General features: G+C 40.7%; 1 protein-coding gene across 1 annotated transcript in view; it reads right to left on the reverse strand.

Annotated features, from left to right (window-relative positions):
- LOC308097708 (rho guanine nucleotide exchange factor 10-like protein) overlaps window positions 1-21,726 on the reverse strand; it is a 36,529-nt gene extending 14,803 nt beyond the window's left edge. The window contains exons 1-11 of the mRNA XM_080445681.1: window positions 21,423-21,726; window positions 17,225-17,290; window positions 10,427-10,657; window positions 9,819-9,846; window positions 9,354-9,430; window positions 6,908-7,177; window positions 5,812-5,951; window positions 2,424-2,537; window positions 1,958-2,066; window positions 1,307-1,410; window positions 83-160 (exon numbers count right to left, since the gene is read on the reverse strand). Coding sequence (XP_080301807.1) covers window positions 83-160; window positions 1,307-1,410; window positions 1,958-2,066; window positions 2,424-2,537; window positions 5,812-5,951; window positions 6,908-7,177; window positions 9,354-9,430; window positions 9,819-9,846; window positions 10,427-10,657; window positions 17,225-17,261 — 1,188 coding nt within the window. The 5' untranslated portion in view covers window positions 17,262-17,290; window positions 21,423-21,726. The remainder of the gene's footprint in view (window positions 1-82; window positions 161-1,306; window positions 1,411-1,957; window positions 2,067-2,423; window positions 2,538-5,811; window positions 5,952-6,907; window positions 7,178-9,353; window positions 9,431-9,818; window positions 9,847-10,426; window positions 10,658-17,224; window positions 17,291-21,422) is intronic.
- Window positions 21,727-23,161: the final 1,435 nt, after the last annotated feature.

The following is a 23,161-nucleotide window of genomic DNA, read 5'->3' on the forward strand; positions in this document are numbered from 1 at the left end:
CAGTCTCTTATACATCATATTCAAGTTAATGGATTATTGACCCGATTGAGATTCCACTGTGTTCACATTTTATTTTACTAACCTGTAGGATTCTCTTCAGAGAGTCCAAGTAGTTCCTCTCACTCTGCACAATGGAGTTGAGAATGTGACGGCGGACAATCTGACAGAATCAACCCAACAGAGAAACACATTATCCACACAAGCCTTTGCACCCTCACAATTAAGGCATTTACAATTTAGCCATTTAGCAGATGCTCTTTATCCAGAGCGACTTACAGTAAGCAAGGTGAACACAACATCAAATGCATAGAGACAGTGTAGTGCCTCAGTAATCTAGGATCATAGGTAAACCAAGAACCTAGCATCAGTCTAAAGCTAAGCAGTATAATATGAAAAAAATAATAATCTGTACATTGAAACTTATACAAACTATAGGATGGCAGGTCAACAAATGAACCTGTCATCTGTCTAAATAACATGGTATCTACATTTCATTTTACCATTCATACCTTTGCGTAAGCCTGCAAGGTTACGGCGGAAAATTTGGGAGTGGGTCTGCAGTTCTAACTGCAATGGGGAGTTTGTTCCACAGTTTGGGAGCCAGAAGGGATAAGAGTCTGGGTCGTGTGGAGCGTTGTCCCGGATGTTTTAGGGAATCTTTTCCTAATTGGAAGCCTAAAGGTCATTACACACTGGGAGTGTGTATTTTGTATGATTAATTTGCATTAATTTAAAATGCTGTTTGTGTCCTGAGTACATCCACACTGAACGCAAATATTCCGTGGTAATAAAGCGAGGTAATTATTTTTCAAAACAAGGTTGATTTTTCACGGCCTGGACCGCTGGCGTTGATTTTTCACCGCTAATAAAAACATCAGCCTGTATGAATGAGACATCAGGAACACCAGGAAAATGGTCCTCACAATGTTCATTTCTCAAATTCTACTATGCTTGTGGGCACGTTTGGCCTTCACAAGTATAGTAATACAAGTACACACACACACACACACACACACACACACACACACACACACACACACACACACACACACACACACACACACACACACACACACACACACACACACACACACACACACACACACACACACACACACACACACTCTCTCTCTCACACACACTCACACACACACACACACACACACACACACACACACACACACACACACACACACACACACACACACACACACACACACACACACACACACACACACACACACACACACACACACACACACACACACACACACACACACACACACACACACACACACACACACACCTGCTGGCTGCTGAGACCCTCTGGCATGGGACTGAGCTCGGGTGGGGGATGCTTTAGCTCGTTTACAAAGACATCCATATAACCTGTATCATCCTCGCCTTCCCCTGGGAATCAAACAGAGAAAATAGCTTTATTCATGGGGCCAAATAAATGTATAACAGGACCTCACATACAAAGGCAAGATAGTATAGTACATGTCTCAATATATTATACATTCAGCATTATCAGTCTAGTTGGTTGATCGATCATGTGCGTAGGATGTATGTACTGTAACATTAGTATATCATTCCTGTTGGGTGTAAACCTTTAATGTAAAAGAATAGTTAATGTAGTTATTTAGTCAAAAGCTCTTGTTAACACTTTTCATTTAGTTGAATTTTCAACCAGTGAACATTTTCAAATATTCACTGGTTGTCGTTTGTCCGTGCACTATAACATCCTCAGTGTTAATTTAACTCTGAGGATATTATTGTGTACTGATCACAATTTTTTTTTCAATCGTTTTTGTTCTAATGCCATCTTGACCTGAGTCTCCCTTGTAAAAGACACGTGTATCTCAAAAAATATATATTAAAAAATGAACAAATCCCATATTATCAATATACCACAAGCCACTACTTTTGTCAATTATTCAACTCCCATCCCAATTACCTGCAGATTCCTTTCGCTGCAGGAATGAGACTTTATGCATCATGGCCAGCTTTGTCTTTTCCAGACCGTCTTTAGTGCCATGCCTAGCTGCTTTCATAAACTGCTGCACCTGAATGGCAAAAAGAAGAGAAAAAAAGAAAAGAAAATGCAGATGAAGGGAATAGATCTTTTTCAAGTTTTTGAGCTTATGCGCTTCAGGCAGTACTATTTGACAACCAGTAGGTGTCCTACACCAGGGTCTAAATGTCTCAATGCAAGAGTAGAGAGAATAAAATAAGTTCCGGAACGTAGCTTTAAAGGTACATTAGTCAACATCTTTATGAAAACGGATGATAAATGTTTTGAATGTCAAATCAAAAAATCCTTCAAAGTCTTCAATAAAGACTGATTGACTGATTTAAATAAAAGGACTGATTTACACGACAGCAGAGTGGAGACATCCCAGCCGTGGCATATGGATTCCTACCTTGGAGTCACAGCTCTGCTTGATGTTGACCACGTTGCATGCACCCCAACGCCCCACCAGGTCTCGCTTGGTCTGTGCACAACGATCTTTTATACGGCGCGCATCTGGAGGCTGCTGGGGATAGAGGAGAGGAGAGGAGCAGGGTAGTCGAAGGGAGGAGAGGAGAGGAGCAGGGTAGAGGAGGAGAGGGTGTCAATTCAAAGAGGATAGGAAAACTAAGGCAAGGGACCAGTAGATTCTAAGTCATAAACAGTCATAAACTGTCACTTTATGAACAATACACTGTTGAATCCATATCATTCCATTGTTCAATGAGATTGTCCAAACGTGACACCTACTGTACGACATGACACTTCCCCATTGCCAAATACCGTATTAAAAAATCCACATTAAAAAATGTCAGTTTCTCAAAGATATGAAAATGAGTTTGTGTTGGAAAATCCATTAAATGGTCTCCTGCTGTCTCTGTAAAATGAAGCACTGATGTCTTCAACAAGTTCTAACAGCTCATCACTTCATTCAACACAGACAGAGAAAGCAGAGTCGCTCATCACGGCCTGATTTCGCATGCCGAAAATAGCCGACCTACAAGCTCACGATGCGTCGCGATGGTATGCGTTGTGAACTTGTAGATCAGCTATTTTCACAGGGACAAAGAGGAAGTGAGAAAGACTGCTGACGGAGCAAGGGACTACCAAAAATATACAGTATTCACTTCCTCAAACCAGTGCACATAGAGACTATTATTGGAAGCAGATTCAATCAGGGGCTTCTCTCAGTCAGTGTTGGAAAGTAACTAAGTGCATTTACTTGAGTAAAATTTTTAGGGACTTTTACTTGAGTATTTCCATTTCTTGATACTTTTTGACTCCACTACGTCTTAGTGGCAAATATTGTACTTTCACTCCACAATTAGTTGTCAACTTTAGTTACAAGTTACTTGGCATATTTAGATTAACACAAAACATACTGCACATTAGATAAATTAACGATGTATTTTTATAGGCTAAGCTACTCAGTAACAATCAGCCCCACCTTTGCCAGCTGCAACATTAAAGTGATGAACACACTAATGCATCACTAATTATCAATAGTATGATATGTGAAATGGACCATTCTGCATAGTGAGTAATTTCTACATAGTGGTATTGATACTTTTACTTAAGTAAAAGACAAATATGATATGCTGTTCCAGCAAGATGTTTAAAGGGGTAGTTCACCCCCAAAATAACTTTTTTTCTATGTATTCCTCACCACCTGGAGCCTTGAATTCATAGATATTTTTTTGTTTTTGTCACATTCCCAAGCCAATAATTTGATTATAATAAATTTGTCCCCATTGATTCCGGTAGGAGACACAAATGCATTTGTGTCTCCTACTAAATAAAGGAAGGAATGCGACAAAAACAAAAAAATATCCATGAATTCAAGGCTCCATGGGGTGAGTAATCCATAGAAAAAAAGTTATTTTGGGGGTGAACTACCCCTTTAAGGGTTCTTGTGGAACAATCAACCAGAGAATAAAATGCACTGCGCTGCCATCTAGTGGTGAAGTCATAGCAATGACACCAAGAACGTGGCTTCTCATTGAGGGGAGAGATGCCATTCATTTCTGTATTATAGAAAAATATAAAGTGTTTCTCGATTCCAGAATATCAGATCTGAGCACTGCTGACTGCCAGCATTTTCAGCCAGCTGAACACGTTTAACTGGATAACTGCCAGGCGGTCCTGACTACACCATAAAGTACCTTTCTGTTTAGGCCCTAAGGCAAGGGACCAGTAGAGTCTAAGTCATATACAGCCATAAACTGTCATTTTATCAACAATACACTGTTGAATCCATATCATTCCATTAATCAATGAGATTGTCCAAACGTGACACCTACTGTACGACCTGACACTTCCCCATTGCCAAATACCATATTAAAAAATCCACTTAAAAACCAGTCAGTTTCTCAAAGATATGAAAAATGAAAAATTATGCACTGAAGTCTTCAATAAAATATAAAGTGTTTCTCGGCTCCGAAATATCAGATCTGAGCACTGCTGACTGCCAGCATTTTCAGCCAGCTGAACACGTTTAACTGGATAACAGCCAGGCGGTCCTGACTACACCATACAGTACCATTCTGTATAGGCTATAGGCTGTAGGGGCGCTCTGCTACCGCCTGCCGCTGTACTCGACCCTCCAGGCCGCCACCTATGTTTGCATTGACATGCCTGATATATCGTCACTGTTGGGCAGAAACCTCTTATCTCCATATTCTAACTTTTTGCGTTTTTTTCTTAAATGTGAAGCCCTATGTGATGATACTACAGCGTCACACAAAAGCATCAAAAGTAGCAGATCCACAAGCTCAAAACGCGGCGCGAAGAGACGCGTTTTGAGCTTGTCGATCTGCTTCTTTTGATGCTTTTCAATTTGAATCCTGAAAAGTAACAGTTTTGGACATATGAGGTTTCCACCCGACAGAGACGATATGCTGCTAAATGATGTCTCACCTGCACGAGACTATATGCACAAAGATTTATGGTATGTTCTATATCTGTTATTGTTCTATTGCTGCACCTTATGTGTATATGCTGCTACTATATCAATATCTGCTGCAATTAACAGCCTCATCTCAAATATATATATATATATGACCTGCTTCAGCTGCTTGTATATCTGAGCTGTTTTCTTGTTCTTTCTTCTATTCTCCTTCCCTTTCCGGAAAACTACAAATGACGGGAACTTGCACAAAGAATAATTTCACCCACTGATTTACACCTGTAAACCTGTGATGTGACGATAAAGTTGAAGTTGAACTGAATAGATATCTGGGTTCCCAGGACAAGATTAAAGAACCACTGCTCTAGAGTCTAGGGTAGGGATGGGAATCAACGGATAGTTTTGCAATCCGATGTGTCGCAATGCGATGCGTTAAGAGCTTGTAAATCAGCTATTTTCGCTATTGTTCAAAGTTTAGAAAATGAGTAGTTTTTTCTCCCCTGAAAATGAATGTGATTAAGTCCATGTGGTTAAAGGAGTAGTTCACCCAAAAAAATACTTATTTTCTATCAATTGTGGAAATTGATGTCCGGCTGCGTTTCCGGTAGGAGACTCAAAAGAGACTCTTTGAGTCTCCTACCGGAAACGCAGCCGGACATCAAATTATTGGCTTAGGAATTCGTCATAAACAAAAAAGAATCTCATTGAATTCAAGTGTGTAATTGATAGAAAATAAGTAATTTTTTTGGTGAACTACTCCTTTAAGGACATTCTCTTTTTTTTGTTTGTGTATCGTCCAGCTCAACATCGTTTAGCCGTGCCCTTGTCTCTGGTCCTACAGATGCAGATGAATGTTCATTTCCCACTGAAGTGACGAGCGTTTGGTGTTTGTTACCTTGCTGCTGCTGAGGGCTTGAGATTTGGTCTCGCTGTCCGACAGCTCGTCGTAACTCTCAAACTCACTGGAGCTCCAGCCGTTACTGTTTGAACGATGAGGCGGTGGTCTCTGGACGTCCTCATAGATGTCATCTGGATCTACCGAACAGCGGAGGAAAGAAGTTAGCATATTCTAGCGATAGCAATACTGTATGCTTTGTATTAGATGCACATAATCATAATAGCTACATACTAGATACTAAATACAGCACACTGACTGTACATAGTATGGACTGTATGGAGACAATTCTTTTCCCCTAGGATGGCAGGGAAAAGGAGTGTTTTTTTTATTGTATTCGAATGTCCTTTTAAAGTGTACAGCCATCTTAGGAAAACAAATATTGTGTAGTGTTTTGTAAGTACAGGTAAGGGCTACAATACAAATTATACAATTGAAATTGAACACCTCTTTCTTTCTTTCTTTCTCCTTTTCACTCTAACCCTCCATAGTTTTACATGTAGTGACAGTTGTACATTCCACTGAATTGTAGTCATTCCACAGCCAACACTATTTTCTGCACATATCCAGAGACATAAAACTGGCTTTAACATCTAACCCTGACAGCTTCCACTTTTATACATCTACTGTTGGAACAGTAATACCGTAATACTTAGATGCTATTTTAGACAGGAACATCCAAAAAGGGTAGTCATATGCTTCAAAGATGCTGACATAGCATCAATGTTGCCATATTCACCCAGTTTGATTTAGCAAATAAGGGCAAGTCAATTTAGCTTCCTCAGTAATACCTTCATTTAGTTTTTTTTTTTTTTTGTCTATGGAAGCACTTTCAATTTCAATTCAAATTAAGCCTGATTTATACTTAATTGCTTGCTTCAGTGTCGCACGCCAAAAATAGCTGATCTGCAAGCTCACAATGCGTCGCAGCTGCTATTTTCATGTGCAACACTGGCACGCAACTGAGTATAAATCAGGCTTACCCTAACCCCAATAAGTTACACCAAACATGCATCCAGTTTTTACATTGTTGACATTAAATGTCTCTTCCTATTTAAAAAGCGCACATACAGTACACCTATAAAATCACACTCACCTTCCATCGGGGACAGCTGGTTTTCAGAGGGCACGTCATCGTAGATCACATCCAGACTTCTGTGCTGCTCTGGAGCAGCTGTGCTCTCGGGGCTGTAGTAGGTCTCACTGTCCTGGCTCTCCTGCGCTCTCAGGCCCAACACCAGGTCTCTGCTCTGCGGCCTGTCCACACCGGACGTCTCTTTCTCACCTGGATCTGGTTCTGGACTGGAAACGTTTTCAGGACTGCTGGCCTGGTCTTGACTGGTAGTTGGTGTGAGCGTAGCATTCCCTGGAGGCAAATGAAACCATATTGAAGCCTAATATATACTTTGTTACATGGCTGTGTTGCTCGCCGGAAATCTGTTATTAGTCGGCTTTTAGTCAGCTTTAGTGCTACTGCTAACTGTAATACTCTAATATACTCTAATATACGCATTACATTTAAAAGATAATGGCTACATCTCGTGGGAACCACGGGTAGAGGAACAGAGGCACTGAACTATTCTTGGTATGTAGGGAGTCACGGACAGCAAACATGCACGCACATGCACGCGCACGCGCTCACACGCACACACACACACACACACACACACACACACACACACACACACACACACACACACACACACACAAGTAAACAGGAAAAGGGGGGTGTATAAACATTTCTACTATTTTGGAGCAGCTAGTGTGGAACGCTTATCATTTCAGTCACCAGGTTGAATTCAGTCAAACGGAAAAGCTCTTATCTCTCCAGTTCAGTGTCTATTCTGCTGGGGTTTGTACTGTCTACTTTACTGAATGTCTGCTGACAATGAGTCCCCTCGTCCTTGAGGACAGTGCAAAAATGTCAGGACAGAATTGTGTCTTTAGTTATTACAGAAATAACTATGAACACAGGTATTTCATCTATAGTCGTGCAATTAACTGGAATAGGATTCATTCACTAACATGCAGCAATTCATCTTACTTGCTTTTAAACGGTTGTATAAGAACCTTTAGTTCATGAGGTTATACCTGGAGAATTGTCTTTAGTCCTGGCTATCACAGGACTAAGGCCAGCTCAGTGTCGTGGTAGCCATGCCCTCATCTCTGCTCCTAAGTATAGCAGACAGGCATAAAGACAATTCTCCTTTTAACTCTTCTAAATATCTGTCAATTTGAATTATTTTCCTTTAATCCTTCTCTGCTCTTTCACAACATTCTGAAAACTGAACATTTTGCTCAGTAGGGCCCAAATGTAGTTTAGAGACATTTTATGGTATTATATAGTATATACTTACAACTAACTGAATTGTTTACATCTGTGTAAATCTATGAGCAATGTAACTAGAGCTCTGAATGCAAACCGTATAGGTTTGGTTCCTTATCCAGGAAACTGTGTGGTTGAATGTTGTCATGGATATCGCCCTGTGTACGTTGTCATGGATACTGCCCTGCATGCGTTGTCTTGGATACTGTCCTGCGTAGGTTGTCCTTCACGCCATCACTTATTTTATAGCATCTGTGCCACGATTCACAAATAATGATACATTATTCATCTTTCTCTGTATAGCCTAAATTAGCGATTTTTATGATTGAATCTAGGCCCCCCAAGGTGTTTTGTATAATACAGTTTTGTTTTGTTTTCTGTTATGACTATGTCTTCAAGGTTAGGAGAAACAGTTTTTCTGGCTTCCTTTTGTACAGAGATGTTTTTTTTGGGTGGATTGGTTGGGGTCTGGTGAGGGTAGAGCGTTGGGGGGTACCGGGGTGGACAGTGTGGAGGGGACAGCTAGCTAACAGCACACATCTGGGGGCTACAGTGTACCTTTGTGCAATCGCAATGTGAGCTCTGAAACCACATTGAGCCATTCCTTGGCTCGACGTGGCGTTTGTCCTGAACACACACACACACACACACACACGCACACACACACACACTTTTGTGAGGACACAGACAACTGTCACTGATAGACACAACAAGGCACATGCACACACATACGTAAGTACACATACATACACGTTTACAGACAGTGATCGTAAGGTATATTTACTGCACAGGCAATACGCCTTTCATCCACCTTACACGCTTCTTGTTTTGTCAAGGTCTGCACTTTACATCTTTAAATCCTTTAATATACTACTACTAAATGTATGCCTTTATACTGTATGTTTTCCGTACATTTTCTACAGTGTAAATGTTGTTTACAGTGGAGATGTATTGTGTATAATTGCAAATCAACTTAAACTTCAAGTGAATCCTGTAAACTTTAAGTAAAACAAAGAAATTCAGATATCAAATAATGTGGCTTATAGTCACAGGCACAGCCAAAACATGTTTAAGCTGATCACAGGGACAGTTTTAAGGAGTATAAGCCATATGTGGACTGTCTATAATTGTGCCACATAGAGCAATGATAAACCTTTCTTTCATGAACCTTCCGCAATAGGATGTTAGAGATTGCAGCATTCGTGTTGGTCTTTACCTTCATAGATACAGTTGGCTTTCATGCACGAACTCTCCGCATCCCCGCTCACTCCTAGCTCAGAGGAGGTGGACCGCCTGAAACAACAACATACAATTAGTGGTTTCACATTTCTTCCAGACTGATTTATACTTCAATGTACAGCAGTGTTTTACGACAAAAATAACGATTCTATAAGCTCACACTGCACGAGGCATTGTGAGTTTGTAGATCGGCAGAATGAAGGCATATTATATGAGGTTAATTTAGCTTGTGTTCCATTCAGGTCGAACAGAATCAGGGTGCTGCTATTGTGCATGTTGGCTCACTGGAAAGACTCTGCTACACTAAATGGAAGAGAGCCTTAATTAGTATCATTGTAACACCTGTGTTTACCTTACTATTTCATGTATTATATGGCTGCCCTGAAAAAAGTCTATTACTAGATGTTTGATGAGATAACAAGAGAGTTGATAATGATCTTACCCTTCTGGCGACTCTCTGGTCTCCATACCTGTCAAAAAAACAAAAACAAGACGGGGTGTAAACACAGCCTTTTCTTCCCTGTGGATCTCTGACTTTGAGTGATTGAGTGATTTGAGTGATTTGGAATTGCTACATTTCTTCATATTAATGAGTGCTCATTTAGACCTATTTCTAATGTTAATAGGGGGACTTTAGACTTAGTAGGCTTAGAATACAGGCTGTGTTATCTCCATTATAAAACTAAAATATGTTTTGCGTCTCCAGAAAGATTACTAGTTTATTTCTTTGGCCAAAATAATATTTAATAATAATATAATATTTGGGCAAGGTTTTTGCTAAAAAGTTAAAAGTTTAAAACATAACACTATGTGAAAGAAATGCATGGAGGTACTTGGCCTAAAGAAAAAAAACCTTCACAGCATGTGGAGGGAGAAAAAAATACCCTAAAAATCCCTATTCTAGTCGTCTCACCTCTGAGAAGCTATGCTGTAAAAAATACAATTCATAAGCATTGATGTCATTTCCATTTACATATCCTATCCATATTCAATTTCCCTGAGCTATGAGAATGGAGGGTTGTTGGTTCTCCTCCTGTGCAGGGAGCATACCATTGATTCCTGGCGCTACTTTCTCTTCTTCAGCTCCTGCTGCGTTGCTCCTGGGCGTGTCATGGTCGATAAGCTTCGGGTTCTCCGTGCTTGAGATTATGTTGTTCTTGATCTCGGCAGCAGAATTACCTGGTGCCACTTGTTCCTCGTCACTGTCTTCAAACTCAAACTTTTGGCCCTCTTCATCCTGGTCTTCCTCCTCCGTGTGGGTCGTCCCATTAGGTATAGGCACTAAAGAAGAAAACAGGCCAGTGAAAAAAGGACAACGGGAGTTGTTCCTTACATTCAATTCTTAAGACATTACCTTCAAATAGCAGTGATTCGCAACGTTTTTCATGTCAACGACCCCCAGTTTGATATACTATGTGGGATTTTAAGCCCAATTATCAAATTTTGCATAGGACAACGCAGCTACAGTAGATACAAATCTTGCATGAAGTTTGCAGTACTCTTCCATCCAAACATAGAAAACAAGGACAAGATGTGCATAGCTGAGCCTCGTGGCTCATTGCTTTGCTTTGATCACCAAATTGGATTATACTGTATAATACTATATGTCAAATCTTTGGAGATTTGATACATGAAGTTTCATTGCCTTGTGTTGTGATTTGATGATGATAGTGTATTGAGTCATTGCTGACAGTCACACTCACACATACACGACCAGTGTTTTTATGTGTACTTGCCCAAGGCACCCCAAATCTCATAACGGTGTAAAATCTAAAACACATGTTAACACTCTTATCACTCTATAAATGTGTATTTTTATTTACTAATGCCAAGTAAAAAGTTTAAAATATATTTTTTATGACATATAATTTGCCACTGTATTTGAAATGAGTGCACAAAATGTACTGCTATAGCAAATAAAAAAAAGTAAATAAAAAAAAGAATCATAAGTTTTGTGGATGTCAAAAAATCCCATGGCACACCAGGACTTGTCTCACGGCACACCAGTGTGCCTTGGCACACCGTTTGAGAACCACTGTCAGTCCCTCATCTCTGGACCCACTTCTACGTCTACTTCTACTCGACTGACCAGAATGTTAGAGGCAGTCACCTACTGTAGCCTACCTTGACGTGTAACGTAACCGATCCCAGAGATTCCAGGTTGAATCACCAAGTCTGTCAGAGATGTAATGATGTTTCCCATTCAGTTATTCAGACTAATATGACACACTGAAAACAATTCCCTTTCCCACCATATAATCCTATATGTATACCCTATAATTTAATAATGTCCTCCTAAACTCAACACAAATTTATATTTGTCTTGCTCTAAAATCAAAAGATCTCTGCTCCTCTTGTCTGGGTATTTCACTTCTCCTCTTTTGTGTGATTTTCAACTCCTGTACAAACATAGTCTGAGCACAATTGCTTGACCCTTGTACTTGTCGCTTGCTCGTAATGTCAACGTACTGTCAGCTGGTAAGCTTGTTTTATTGTGCATGGTGTTGCAAAGTCACTCTGGATGACAGCATCAGCTACAGTACAATAAAGGGAAATGTAAACCTAAATCAGTGCTTCCCTTTGAACGACTTGAGAAATGAAAGCCATTCAAAGGGGATGTATTTGTGGTTTGTCGTGCCACAACCGAGGCCAGCTGAGAGGAAGGATTACAATCTAAGCCTATATGGCTTTTAACCACTTAAAGGTATCATGACATTCATTTTCACTTTTTTTATTTTCAATGTTTTATTTGGGGTTTTATGACCTCAATTACACCCAAAAAACCTGAACTTAGAACATTCAGTGGATTTTCTGTGGTCTGGGGTTTTCTGAATAATTAGGCTGAAAAGTAATCTGAGCTTGGCCCTTCGACAGTGAGGTCACAGTCGATTAATCCCGCCCACTCTCCTCCTCGCCCCTCCCCTCCCCTATCCTTTCCTTTGGGGGGGGGCGGAGCAGAGGCGATGATTGACAGGCAAAATCCCTCACCAGCGACACCCGCAGGCAAAGATTTCTTTTTTCATTGCAGTTGAAAAGGCTTTAGAAATGTGAGAGAAAAACACCTGCCATGGATCAATGGAATGGAATTTTCACTTAAAACTTTTTGTACACTTTTGAAGGACCAGGACAAAGACTTTGAATGTGGTGTAAAAGTGAATGTCATTAAACCTTTAAGCCCTAATACTTTGTTATATGGCAATAGTGAAAATAGCCGATCTACAAGCTCACAACATGTCGCGGTGTGCAACTTTGCAAGTTTGTAGATATTTCTTTGGTATGTTTTGAAAATGTTGGGGCAAAAAAACATTTGAGATTTTTTTCAAAAAAGAAAAAGAAAGGAAGATTTGCCCAAAATAGTCATCACCACACCACACAGTAACCCTATAGCTTATATTTCTCATCAGGACACAATACATCACATACACACATACACACATACAAACACAACCAGACAGCAGCAGCACTTCCAATTCAATGTCATGGAAGTCATGTGACAGATGAAGAAGTGCAAGAGAAGACATTACAAGGTCTGTCTTGCATTGCCAGACTGAAACGTCTGGTGACAAGTTAACTCATTTAAATATATGGGCTAAAAACTGTGGCGAAAACCTGAGCTAAACAAATGCAAAGTGATTATTCACATAAAGACCTTTAACCTTCCAGTAAGTAAAGGCTTTTTTGGGAAGGAATACAAGTATTATTAAAACAAATAGGAGAATATACTGAAAATGCAGGTGATTGGAGCACCCATTTAAAATAATAATTTGTATAAATATTTTTAACCAAAATGTGCAGGACAATACTTCCATCTGGCACCAGTTAGGATGGATAAAAGCGAAGTACAGATTTCACATACTGTACGTGAAAATGTACTGTGACAAAAAAATACCACAAAGGAGATGCAATGGATAATCTTTAAACAGGAGAGCTGAAAGAAAACGGTTTCTTAGTACGTGAGACTTCAATTGCAGCCACTTGGGGGAATCAGAGAGACCACTTTTTTTTAAGCTACCTGGTCTTGCCTATACAGTACATTAAGTATCTTTAAATTATATTAACAAACAACAACAACAATCAACCAGACAAAAAGCCATTTCGATCAGGATTCAGGAGGTATTATGATGAATGAAATGTCTGCGGAGCCTAATGGCTGAGGTGTCTATAATAAGCCAGCCAATGGATCATCCCTTCCTTTCTGAAGTAACAGGCAAATATTAACCTCATAAAACGATTGTGTTAGATGTACTTACTGTATAAATTTGCATATAGTTGGCAGTCTCGTAAGCAATGATATTGCCTCTTAACCCATTAAAAACAGGAAAGCATCTGTGTCATTTTAGATTTTAACCACTTTAACCATTATTTTATACTTTGGCTATTCAAAAATACTCATGGGGTATGGTGGGTGTGTGGATAGATGCTCATCAAGATAGGGATCTAAGATAACAATAATCAACCCCTATAATGAAGATGGTAATACATCTGGTAGTAAATTGAAAGCCTTCAGCAAGAAGTGGGGGTCGTCGTCCATATTAGGACCATACTATTGATAACGTTTCATGAGATGGTATCTGGATGTGGAGCAGGAAGCACTTCTGCTAATGGCCTCCCTGGCTGTGGGTGCTCAGCTACAGTCAACACTAAATACAATGGCGGCACTCCAAAAAATGAAAATGCAAGACTGTTGGTAGATTTTTATGCGTACCTCGAAGGAGGCTCGCAAAACCAATACTGGACCAATCCGTGCCAACTTTCTTGTGCACACTGCCAGTAGACCAGTGGTGTAAAGTAACCAAGTACATTTACTCAAGTACTGTACTTAAGTACAATTTTGAGGTATTTTTACTTTAATGGAGTACTTCCAAATTTCAGTACTTTTACTTCTACTCCACTACATCTCAGAGGCAAATATTATACTTTTACTCCACTGCAATTATTTGAAAACTTTAGTTACTAGTTACTATGTGGATTTTGATTATTATTACAGAACATACATTACCCATTGTAGCCGTACATACATTTTGACCGTTCTTTTGAAAATAGCTCACAACGCGTCGCTGCACATTGTGAGCTTGCAGATCTGCTATTTTCAAAAGATTTGTATACATTTTATATATCTGAAAACTTGTGAAATGGTACATTATGCATAATGAGTACTTTTACTTTCGTACTTTAAGTATATTTTGATGCCAATACTTTTGTACTTTTACTCAAGTAAATTTTGATTACCAGACTTTCACTTGTAACAGTATTTCTACATTGCAGTATTGATACTTTTACTTAAGTAAAAAATTTGAGTACTTTTTCCACCACTGCAGCAGACCAACTTAGTACCTCCATGCATTTTTGTCTCCGCCAGGCCGAAAGGCATGGCGAGAGAGTATGTTTTGCCCCCTGTCCGTCCGTCCGTGTGTGTGTGTGTCCGTCCGTCCGTCCGTCCGTGTGTCCGTCATTCTGTCATTTTGTGTACAGCTAATCTCCGGCACCGTTGGCTTGATCGCAACGAAACTGTGCACACACACTCCCTGGATGCCAGAGCAGAACCTCTGCCCCAAATTTTTCAAATTAGCCTTTCATAGCGCCACCAGGAGGCCGCTTTTTGCAAAACACACTTCTTGACAGTACTCCTACAGATTTTATCCAAACATCACGCAAATCAGTACACAGTATCTCTATAGTCATGTGATCAACACGGATCTGTCCAATTTTCCATATTTCATCCTGATTGGCTAAGGTTGGCTTCCAAAGTTTGCAGGATTGCTCCGTTTTCAACAAAATGCCTCAAATCATGAACGCAGCTTGCGATTTCCGTGAGATTTCACACGCACATTCCCACTAGGCCGAGGAAGAAATGCCACTTGAAAATGTTCAAATCAGCCTCATGGTGGCGCTATAAATGGACGATTTATGTTTTTAACTATAACTGCACCGATCTGCATGAAACTTTGCACGCACACTCCCTAGAGGCCAAGGAAAAACAACTGACCTGCATTTTTCACATTTGCCTTTCATAGCGCCACCAGGAGGCCGACTTATGTAAAACACATTCTTTGATATTAAGCCTTCAGAATTTATCCAAATTTCACGCACATCGGTACACTTGATCTCTATAGTCATGTGATCACGATGATGTGATCACGATGGATCTTTTAAAATTTTCATATTCCATCCTGATTGGCTAACATTGACATCTAAAGTTTGCAGGAGTGGCCCGTTTTGAACAAAATGCCACAAATCATGAATGCAGCGTCCGATTGCGACACTTTGCACGCACATTCGCACTACATTGAAGAACAAATGCCACCCTTTTAACATTGCCCTATTATAGCGCCACCATGAGGCCAATTTTGCAATACTTTTCTTTTTTATATTACTCCTACAAATTCAAACATCATGCAAATCGGTACACATATAGTCAAGTGATCAAGATGGTTCCATCCAATTTTTCATATTCCATCCTGATTGGCTAATTCCGAACATTGCTGCCCCACAATAACCTACCTGACCTGGCGGAGACCTGTGCTCCGAGGAGCACTTTTTCTAGTTTCACATGTTTTACATATATATTTTTTAAATATTTAAGATGGTTAACTGGCTCTGATTCGGATCTAGAAAAGTGTAAAAGAAAAATAAATCTTTCCAAATGTGTGCACTCTTTTTCAGGATGGCACGTTGTTGACACAACACAAAGGTGTGGTCCTGAGGGCAGCATTTAAAGGTTCACGGTGGTAATCCTGTTGTGTTTGACCGCTTAAGGGTCCCTACAGTCGGCAGCCTGGACAGGTGCTTTCTTGTGAGGGACATATGGCTCGGGAGGAGCCTACTTGTCCTTAGAGAGCATATGGTCACTATTAGGTTAGAGCTGACGTACCAGGGAGCTGCCTTCTGGCCTGCATCAGATTAACTGATCAGTCTTCTATGACAGAATGAGTTCCCTGGAATAAAAACCGCTGAGCCTACCGTTTATTGTAGTGGTGCAACAGTTAATCGAACTAATTGATTGGGGGAAACAAAACATTTAATACAGTGGCAAAAATACGGGTCATCATGCAATGCGTTGTGAGCCTGTAGATCAGCTATTTTTTGCGTGAAATTGATCTATGACAAAGTATAAAATAAGCTTAAGTGGTTCATCTTTTTCATCATTTATACTTTTTGAAATATTTAACTTTAACAATATTAACCCTGGCTTTCATACAATGGGCTATTTAAAAAATTTAATAAAAAAATGACAAAGTTCTTCAAAACCATGTTGAAAATAGCCCATCTAATAGCCAGTTGTAGATCGGCTATTTTCGCGAAGTGGTTAAAATATATTTAGGCAATGTATATGTCTCCCAAGTGAGATGAACATCCTGTGTCAGACCACAAGATATTGAGCCCACACTGTTTCTCCAAGAACAGCACGGTCTGCTTGTCTAGTTCAATGGTTCTCAAGTAACGTGGGGTCTGGGGACCCCCACGGGTCCTTGAGGAGTTAAGGGTCTGTGACTCTGAGAGTGTAAAATGGAACCAGATGACTCTCCAGAGTTAAAATAACACTTAGGATTTCACAGTATAGAGTGGGGTCACAGAGATATTATCAAACTGGGGGTTCTTTAACTCATTAAGACCTGAGGCCGATTACAAATGCCTTCTAAATCAGTAGTTCTCACACTTTTTCGTGCCATGGACCCCTAAATTGATATTGTAACGACAAAACAGTGCGGCGCCCCGAGCCGGGATCGAACCCAAGACCCACGGCTCACCCACATATGAGTAGAGGTCACATGATCCAAATGGGAGGGAACTGGGTTTTACTACAAAGAGGTTATGTTGACTTGTCAATAAAATATTTGAGTGGCTCACCATGGGCTTGACGGATGAGAGGGAGCGGAGAAGCCATGTTGGGTTTCTTTGTGATTGTCACATCAACTGTGAATATGAAACAGACAGAGAGACCAGTTTAAAAGTGATTAACAGCACACAGCTGTCTTTTCCAGTGTATTCCCATCCCAATCCAAGCGTAACCGGTTGTTCCAAACCTGCCGCACGACAGTTAATCATTTCCGTTGTCGATAGGTGAAAGGTGTGTGCCTGTCACCTCACTGGAAATCTGTAGCATCTTGAACGTCTTGCAGGCAGAGATGTTGACATGTGTGAGTCAGCATGGCTTCCCAGAGGGAGCCCTGCAGTAAACATCTCTGGTTCTTGTCACTGCATGTTACTAGACAGTGACTAAACATCCAGCAGCTTGCATGCTCAGTGTAAGTGTTAAAAGAGTTGGGCACGCTCTCAAACATAAACCTGGACCTAAACAGTGAGGCACATGATATTTCAGGTGAGGTCGGACAACATATCGTCGCTATTGGGCAGAACGGGTTACTTTTCAGGAAATGGGAAAAAGAACCTGTGCTCCAAAGTAGTTATTATTTAGTCACAAGCTCTTATTGGTTCAATATTTATAAAACATACACACTTAATCACTTTCACGTTATTTCACGCAGATCTACAAGCTCACAAGCGTCGATGCGACAGCTTGTAGATCAGCTATTTTGCTACCTTTGTGTGACACTGAAGTAAGGCATTACATTACGTAACAAAATATTGAAATATGGAGATAGAGATTTCTTCCCAACAGCAACGATATGTGAATGTTATGCCCTCACATGAGAGCACACTTGTACTCATGCACACAGTACAGTATATGCATAGCAAATACTCTGTTATTATCAGGGGAGGAGGGGGGGGTTGATGAACGGCATAGTCCAATAGGAATTACTACGATGCGATGACTATACTCTTTTTGTGAAGCACATTGAGTTTATTTTACACTAAATATGCTCTATAAATATATTGACATTGATATATTGACTTCACTTCAGAATGTTGGGTTTCAACTTTCAAATTCTTTAAATCACATCCCTCACTCCCATGCACACACAAACATGCAGCAGTCAAGGTAAACACATCATTATCCCCATGGAGGCCACAGGTACACCTGTAGACAGCTGTGTGCTGTGCAGCAGTGGCGTGAGCGTGCTAACATTCCTTGGACGTTTATAGCAAATCCAGACTTGTCAACTTGTCATTTCCAATATATGTTTGTTTGACGTCAACTCAAGACACTAACCTAACACAAGTAACACTGACTCCATCCCAATATAACAAAATGATTTGTCAAAGGGTCAATCTCAAAAGTGTGATATTTACCTCAATGTGAGGTATGTGTGATCAAAATGTGTGGATAAATAAAAAAAAGACAGGCCAACAAAGCTGCCCGGACCCCACATTTCCTATACTCAAGGGTGTGATGTCAGAGCTGGAAGTAGTCCACCCTGTTGAACTCACTCACCTCTCTATAGGAGGATACTTATGTCATTGATATATTTATTTTCACAGTTAACAGTAGAGAGGCTAGACATTTACTAGACATTTGCTAGACATTTACTGTATAATGTACATTTATCAGCCAATATTGCACCATGTACAGTCAATACAGTATTAATCTCTCATGAACAGATTCCGAGCTGCAGTTGCGCTGTTTTTTCCTTTTCTTTTGATGATGGGTTCCCAGATTGATACAGTGTGTACAACTAGCTACCTCAACTTGTTATGTCATTACTGTGCAATTCCATTCTACTACCTGCCAACTTTTAGAAACTCCTCATTTTAAGTCCTTTCTCCTTTCCATATAATAATATAAAAAGCAATTGTATTGTTGTTTAGATATGGACTAATATGTAAATATCTGAAGTTGTCCTTTATCTCTTATCTTTAATTAGCATGTCAGTACGGATGGTAAAATAATGAAGCTGCAACTGCATCGGGTACAAATTGAGAGAACTATTATCAGTAACACTTGACACTCCAATACGGTAAATGGAGTCCTGTATTCACCCTAATTTCAGAGAAACATTTTTGCTCTCAAACTATGCAAAGATGAAATGCGTCTCAACAGAGATGAATTATTCACAAGGCTATAATTTAAAAAAAAGTCCATCCGTGGATATTGTGGGCACAGTAAATGTAGAACAGCTGAGAAAAAGAGATTACATGTACTTCTGTCATCTCTGATGAGAGAACAGTGTTGCGATTGTCCAGACCAAGGGACCTTTTGTCAGCGTGGGACCGCTGGCTCCCACCGCAAAGGCGGCCATTCAATCTGTGTATGACCCACCCATCAGTTCTTGCAAGGAAAGAATGGTGGTTAAATGAGACACACACACATTCTTGCATATCTCATTAAAAAGCTGATGTGAATGCCATCGTACGTGAAAAGGGCTATTCTTACAAGAAGCAGGCCTATGTGTGACTCTACTGGTTATAGCTACTGTACATGCACATGGGGTTTGAAGAGAACACAGATGAACTCTTAAACTACAAATGATGAAATAGTTCATCACAAGCAATGACTGTAATAAAAAGAATGGTCACAAAGGGTATTCCATGTTCAGCATTTCACAGTGAAATTCGTAGTGGTCATTTAACTCCGATGGATTGGTTCCATTTTGGTACAATTTGTACACAATCTCTGAGTTAGATGTTATGACAGTGAGGATTTTATGTGTTATTGTTGTAGTTTCTATTCAACAACAAGCACTCAGTGTCTCTCTTGGAATTCAAGAATCCTACACATTTGCACCAAGCACCCAATATTCATTAATCAATACAATGGTATGGGAGTCTGTCAAGCCAGGACTTTTAGGAGGAGGACCCCTCTACCTTTGTACTCTCCTGCAATGACAGCTTTAAAGACGACTCGAGGGGTTTAAAGCAGTCTGTCGTCGTCATAGCGATAGTCAGGCTTCCTGTGTAAACAGCACAGTTGTGCCTTGCCTTGAATACATGAAAACAAGGCACGGTCTAATGACAGCGTGGCTTCATGGACCTAGGACGTCATGTGGCCAGTCTGTGACTTCAATCCTCTATGACATATCTATAACATTATGACAGCATATTTGGACAAGATTTCAGCCCAGCCAACAGCCAGTGACTTCCATTTTCTAAATTAAAGTCAAAATATTTCAGAGAATATAAAAACGGGGAAAATTGAGGTTATTGGTGTGTCCAATAACTTCAGTGCTAATCGGTCCAGCCGGTTTGCGAGATTAACCCCGGACACACAGACAGACCCCCTTCTAGACGACTCGCATGACATCTATATGAACTACTACAGTATCTATATCTATCTAGGTCACATGCACCTATAAACATGTCCTACTTGAGCAGGTCATTGGAATTTGTTACTGTTGTTATTTCACAACTGTACCATGAAACCGTTTCATTTTCTCTGAGGCCTGACTCATGAAACAGACCTGTCATCATGGCCTCCTGTATTACTCCTGACTGTGTACTCATCAACATGGGGTCCCGGGAACCCCAGGGGTCCTTGAGGTGGTTCCAGGGAATCCCAAGCTAAAATTACACTGGGGATTTTACAGTGTAGATAGGGAACCCCAGGGGTCCTTGAGGGGGTTCCAGGGAATCCATAGCTTCAGGTAAATTAACACTGGGAATTTTACAGTGTAGATAGGGGTCCCAAAGATAGAAATCTAACCCTAACCCTAGGGTTGTTGATAATCACTGTATGCTGCTCAGCACTGAATGACGTATGATGTATGGAATAGACAAGTAACTTCTGTGAGAAACTGGGTGGTGTCAGCAGGTATTGGGAAACCTTTTAACACACCCAGTGATTCAGTTTCAGATGTTTTATTGTGCCTTTCAGTTTCACACCAACCAAGCAAGGTCATAATGTACTTGCACCCCCCCCCCCCCCCCCCCAATGTAGTTTTGACACCACTGCACAACCATGCACCATTTCACTCCCCAGCATTCCAATCTGCTGGTCACCACCAACCAGCCATGATCAATCAGGGGGAAACATTTAAAACAAATATTGTTATAATACAATATTATATGAATCCTGACATTATGTAAAAAGAAAAGCATCAGTGTCGCTTTTCTGTTGCAGTCACAGTAGGGTGTGCAATGACGTGCATGCATGGTGCAGAGGATGAGAGACAGACAGACAGACAGACAGACAGGTAGGCAGAGACAATACCTCCTCAACGTCCTCTTGGTACACTGGCACACTTCTTCTTCCACCTGCTGTCTGGCACAGTTCTTCAGCCTCTTAAATCCCTTGCAGCACCTGGACGCATTGGTTTAGGATTGAGAAGGGCTGCAGCAGCACCCACCACCACCCATGGGTGCTCCCCTCTCTTCAAGGCTCTGGTGGTGGGCTTTCTTTCTCCATCTGCCACACAGAGCTGCTGCAGAGAACCTAAAGAAGGCTGTCAGCTATTCCCTGGTATAAGCTGTTCTTCTTTCAATGGGTTTTTGCTGTGTTCTGTTTCTCCTCCCTCTCTTCCTTTATCCCTCCCTCCACTACTGCGGTGCTGCCGGACGAGAGAGAGAGAGAGAGAGAGAGAGAGAGAGAGAGAGAGAGAGAGAGAGAGAGAGAGAGAGAGAGAGAGAGAGAGAGAGAGAGAGAGAGAGAGAGAGAGGGGGGGGGGGGGTGGCTTCCACCAATCACAGACAGAGTGGACGGTTAGCGTCTTCATTCCATAGCCCCGAGGGACGATTGCGTGTGATTGGCTTGGTTGTCGGACCCCCTGACGACGAATAGCCTTATTAGCCTATCACAGCGTGACAGTGCCTCCAAGCAATGGGATGAAAAATCCAGACAGATAAATGTAACCATAGTGCATGTTTTAAATAAATGTGACTGTTTTGTTTTTCTTATTTTTCCCCCTTTTTTTCCCTCAAATGTATACATTTCAGAACATTCGGAATAGTAATGATACTCCACGCCTCTGTCGCAGAAAGGACACAAAAAAATAAAACATATATTTTATAAATTAGATTTCTGACATGAGCAATAACATTCACTTATGAATGATAATATTCCATTGCGTGAGAGACAGTGTTGAAAAAGAAAAGAACAGATCTTTTTGGCAAGCGGTCAAAAAGTGGAAAACCTGGTTCTCATTTACTGCTCGGTACGCAGATCCGGTCTAAAGCCCCGCCTACGCGTATCCGGTATTCTCCACATACACATATATGCAAACACAGACGGTTTCCGTATTGGCCCTGGACCGGATATGGGAACTGCAAAAAGTGAATTGATCCCTGTGTCTAAAAAACTAGCAACACCACGATACTGCGAAGTTGTAAACAGGGTTGCCATGTCCGCTTATTACAAGTGACTTTAGGCTTATTTTTCTGTAAAGTCGCTTGTAAATATATGGTTTTGTTTGATTGATTGACTGAATACTTTATTAACAGTTTGCCAAAAAAAAGCACAGAAAGTACAGTTCTATACAAGGTCTGCTAAAAGGATTAAACCCGAGAAAGCACTATGTCTTGTTTCCATTGGGGTCTACTCTGGGATCAAATTGAACCAACAAATTATACTGATCCCCAGACCTATTGGGGTCCATGTGTATTCAATTCATCTAAACATTTAATGACCGACGTATACAATACTTACTTTAATACTTTAAACATCATATAAACTGGTAATCAAAAAGAAATATATGTTCAGGAATCAGTTCGGGGGGGGGGGGGGGGGGGGGACTATTTACAGGGGCCAGTTCCGAATTGGAGCCACCTGTAACCAGTGGTGGATTGGGCATCCGACATACAGGGCAAATGCCCGGTGGGCCAACCAATAATGGGCCGGCGGCCGGACAGTTATTATTTATTTTAATTAATTAATACATTTTATTGCCTCCATCTTAGGATAATTACGACAACATGGCTATTCCCACCCTGATTGCCACACTGCTGCCATCCATA

Source organism: Gymnoscopelus braueri (genome assembly GCF_963280865.1).
Source record: "Gymnoscopelus braueri genome assembly, chromosome: 12".
Lineage (NCBI taxonomy): Eukaryota > Metazoa > Chordata > Actinopteri > Myctophiformes > Myctophidae > Gymnoscopelus > Gymnoscopelus braueri.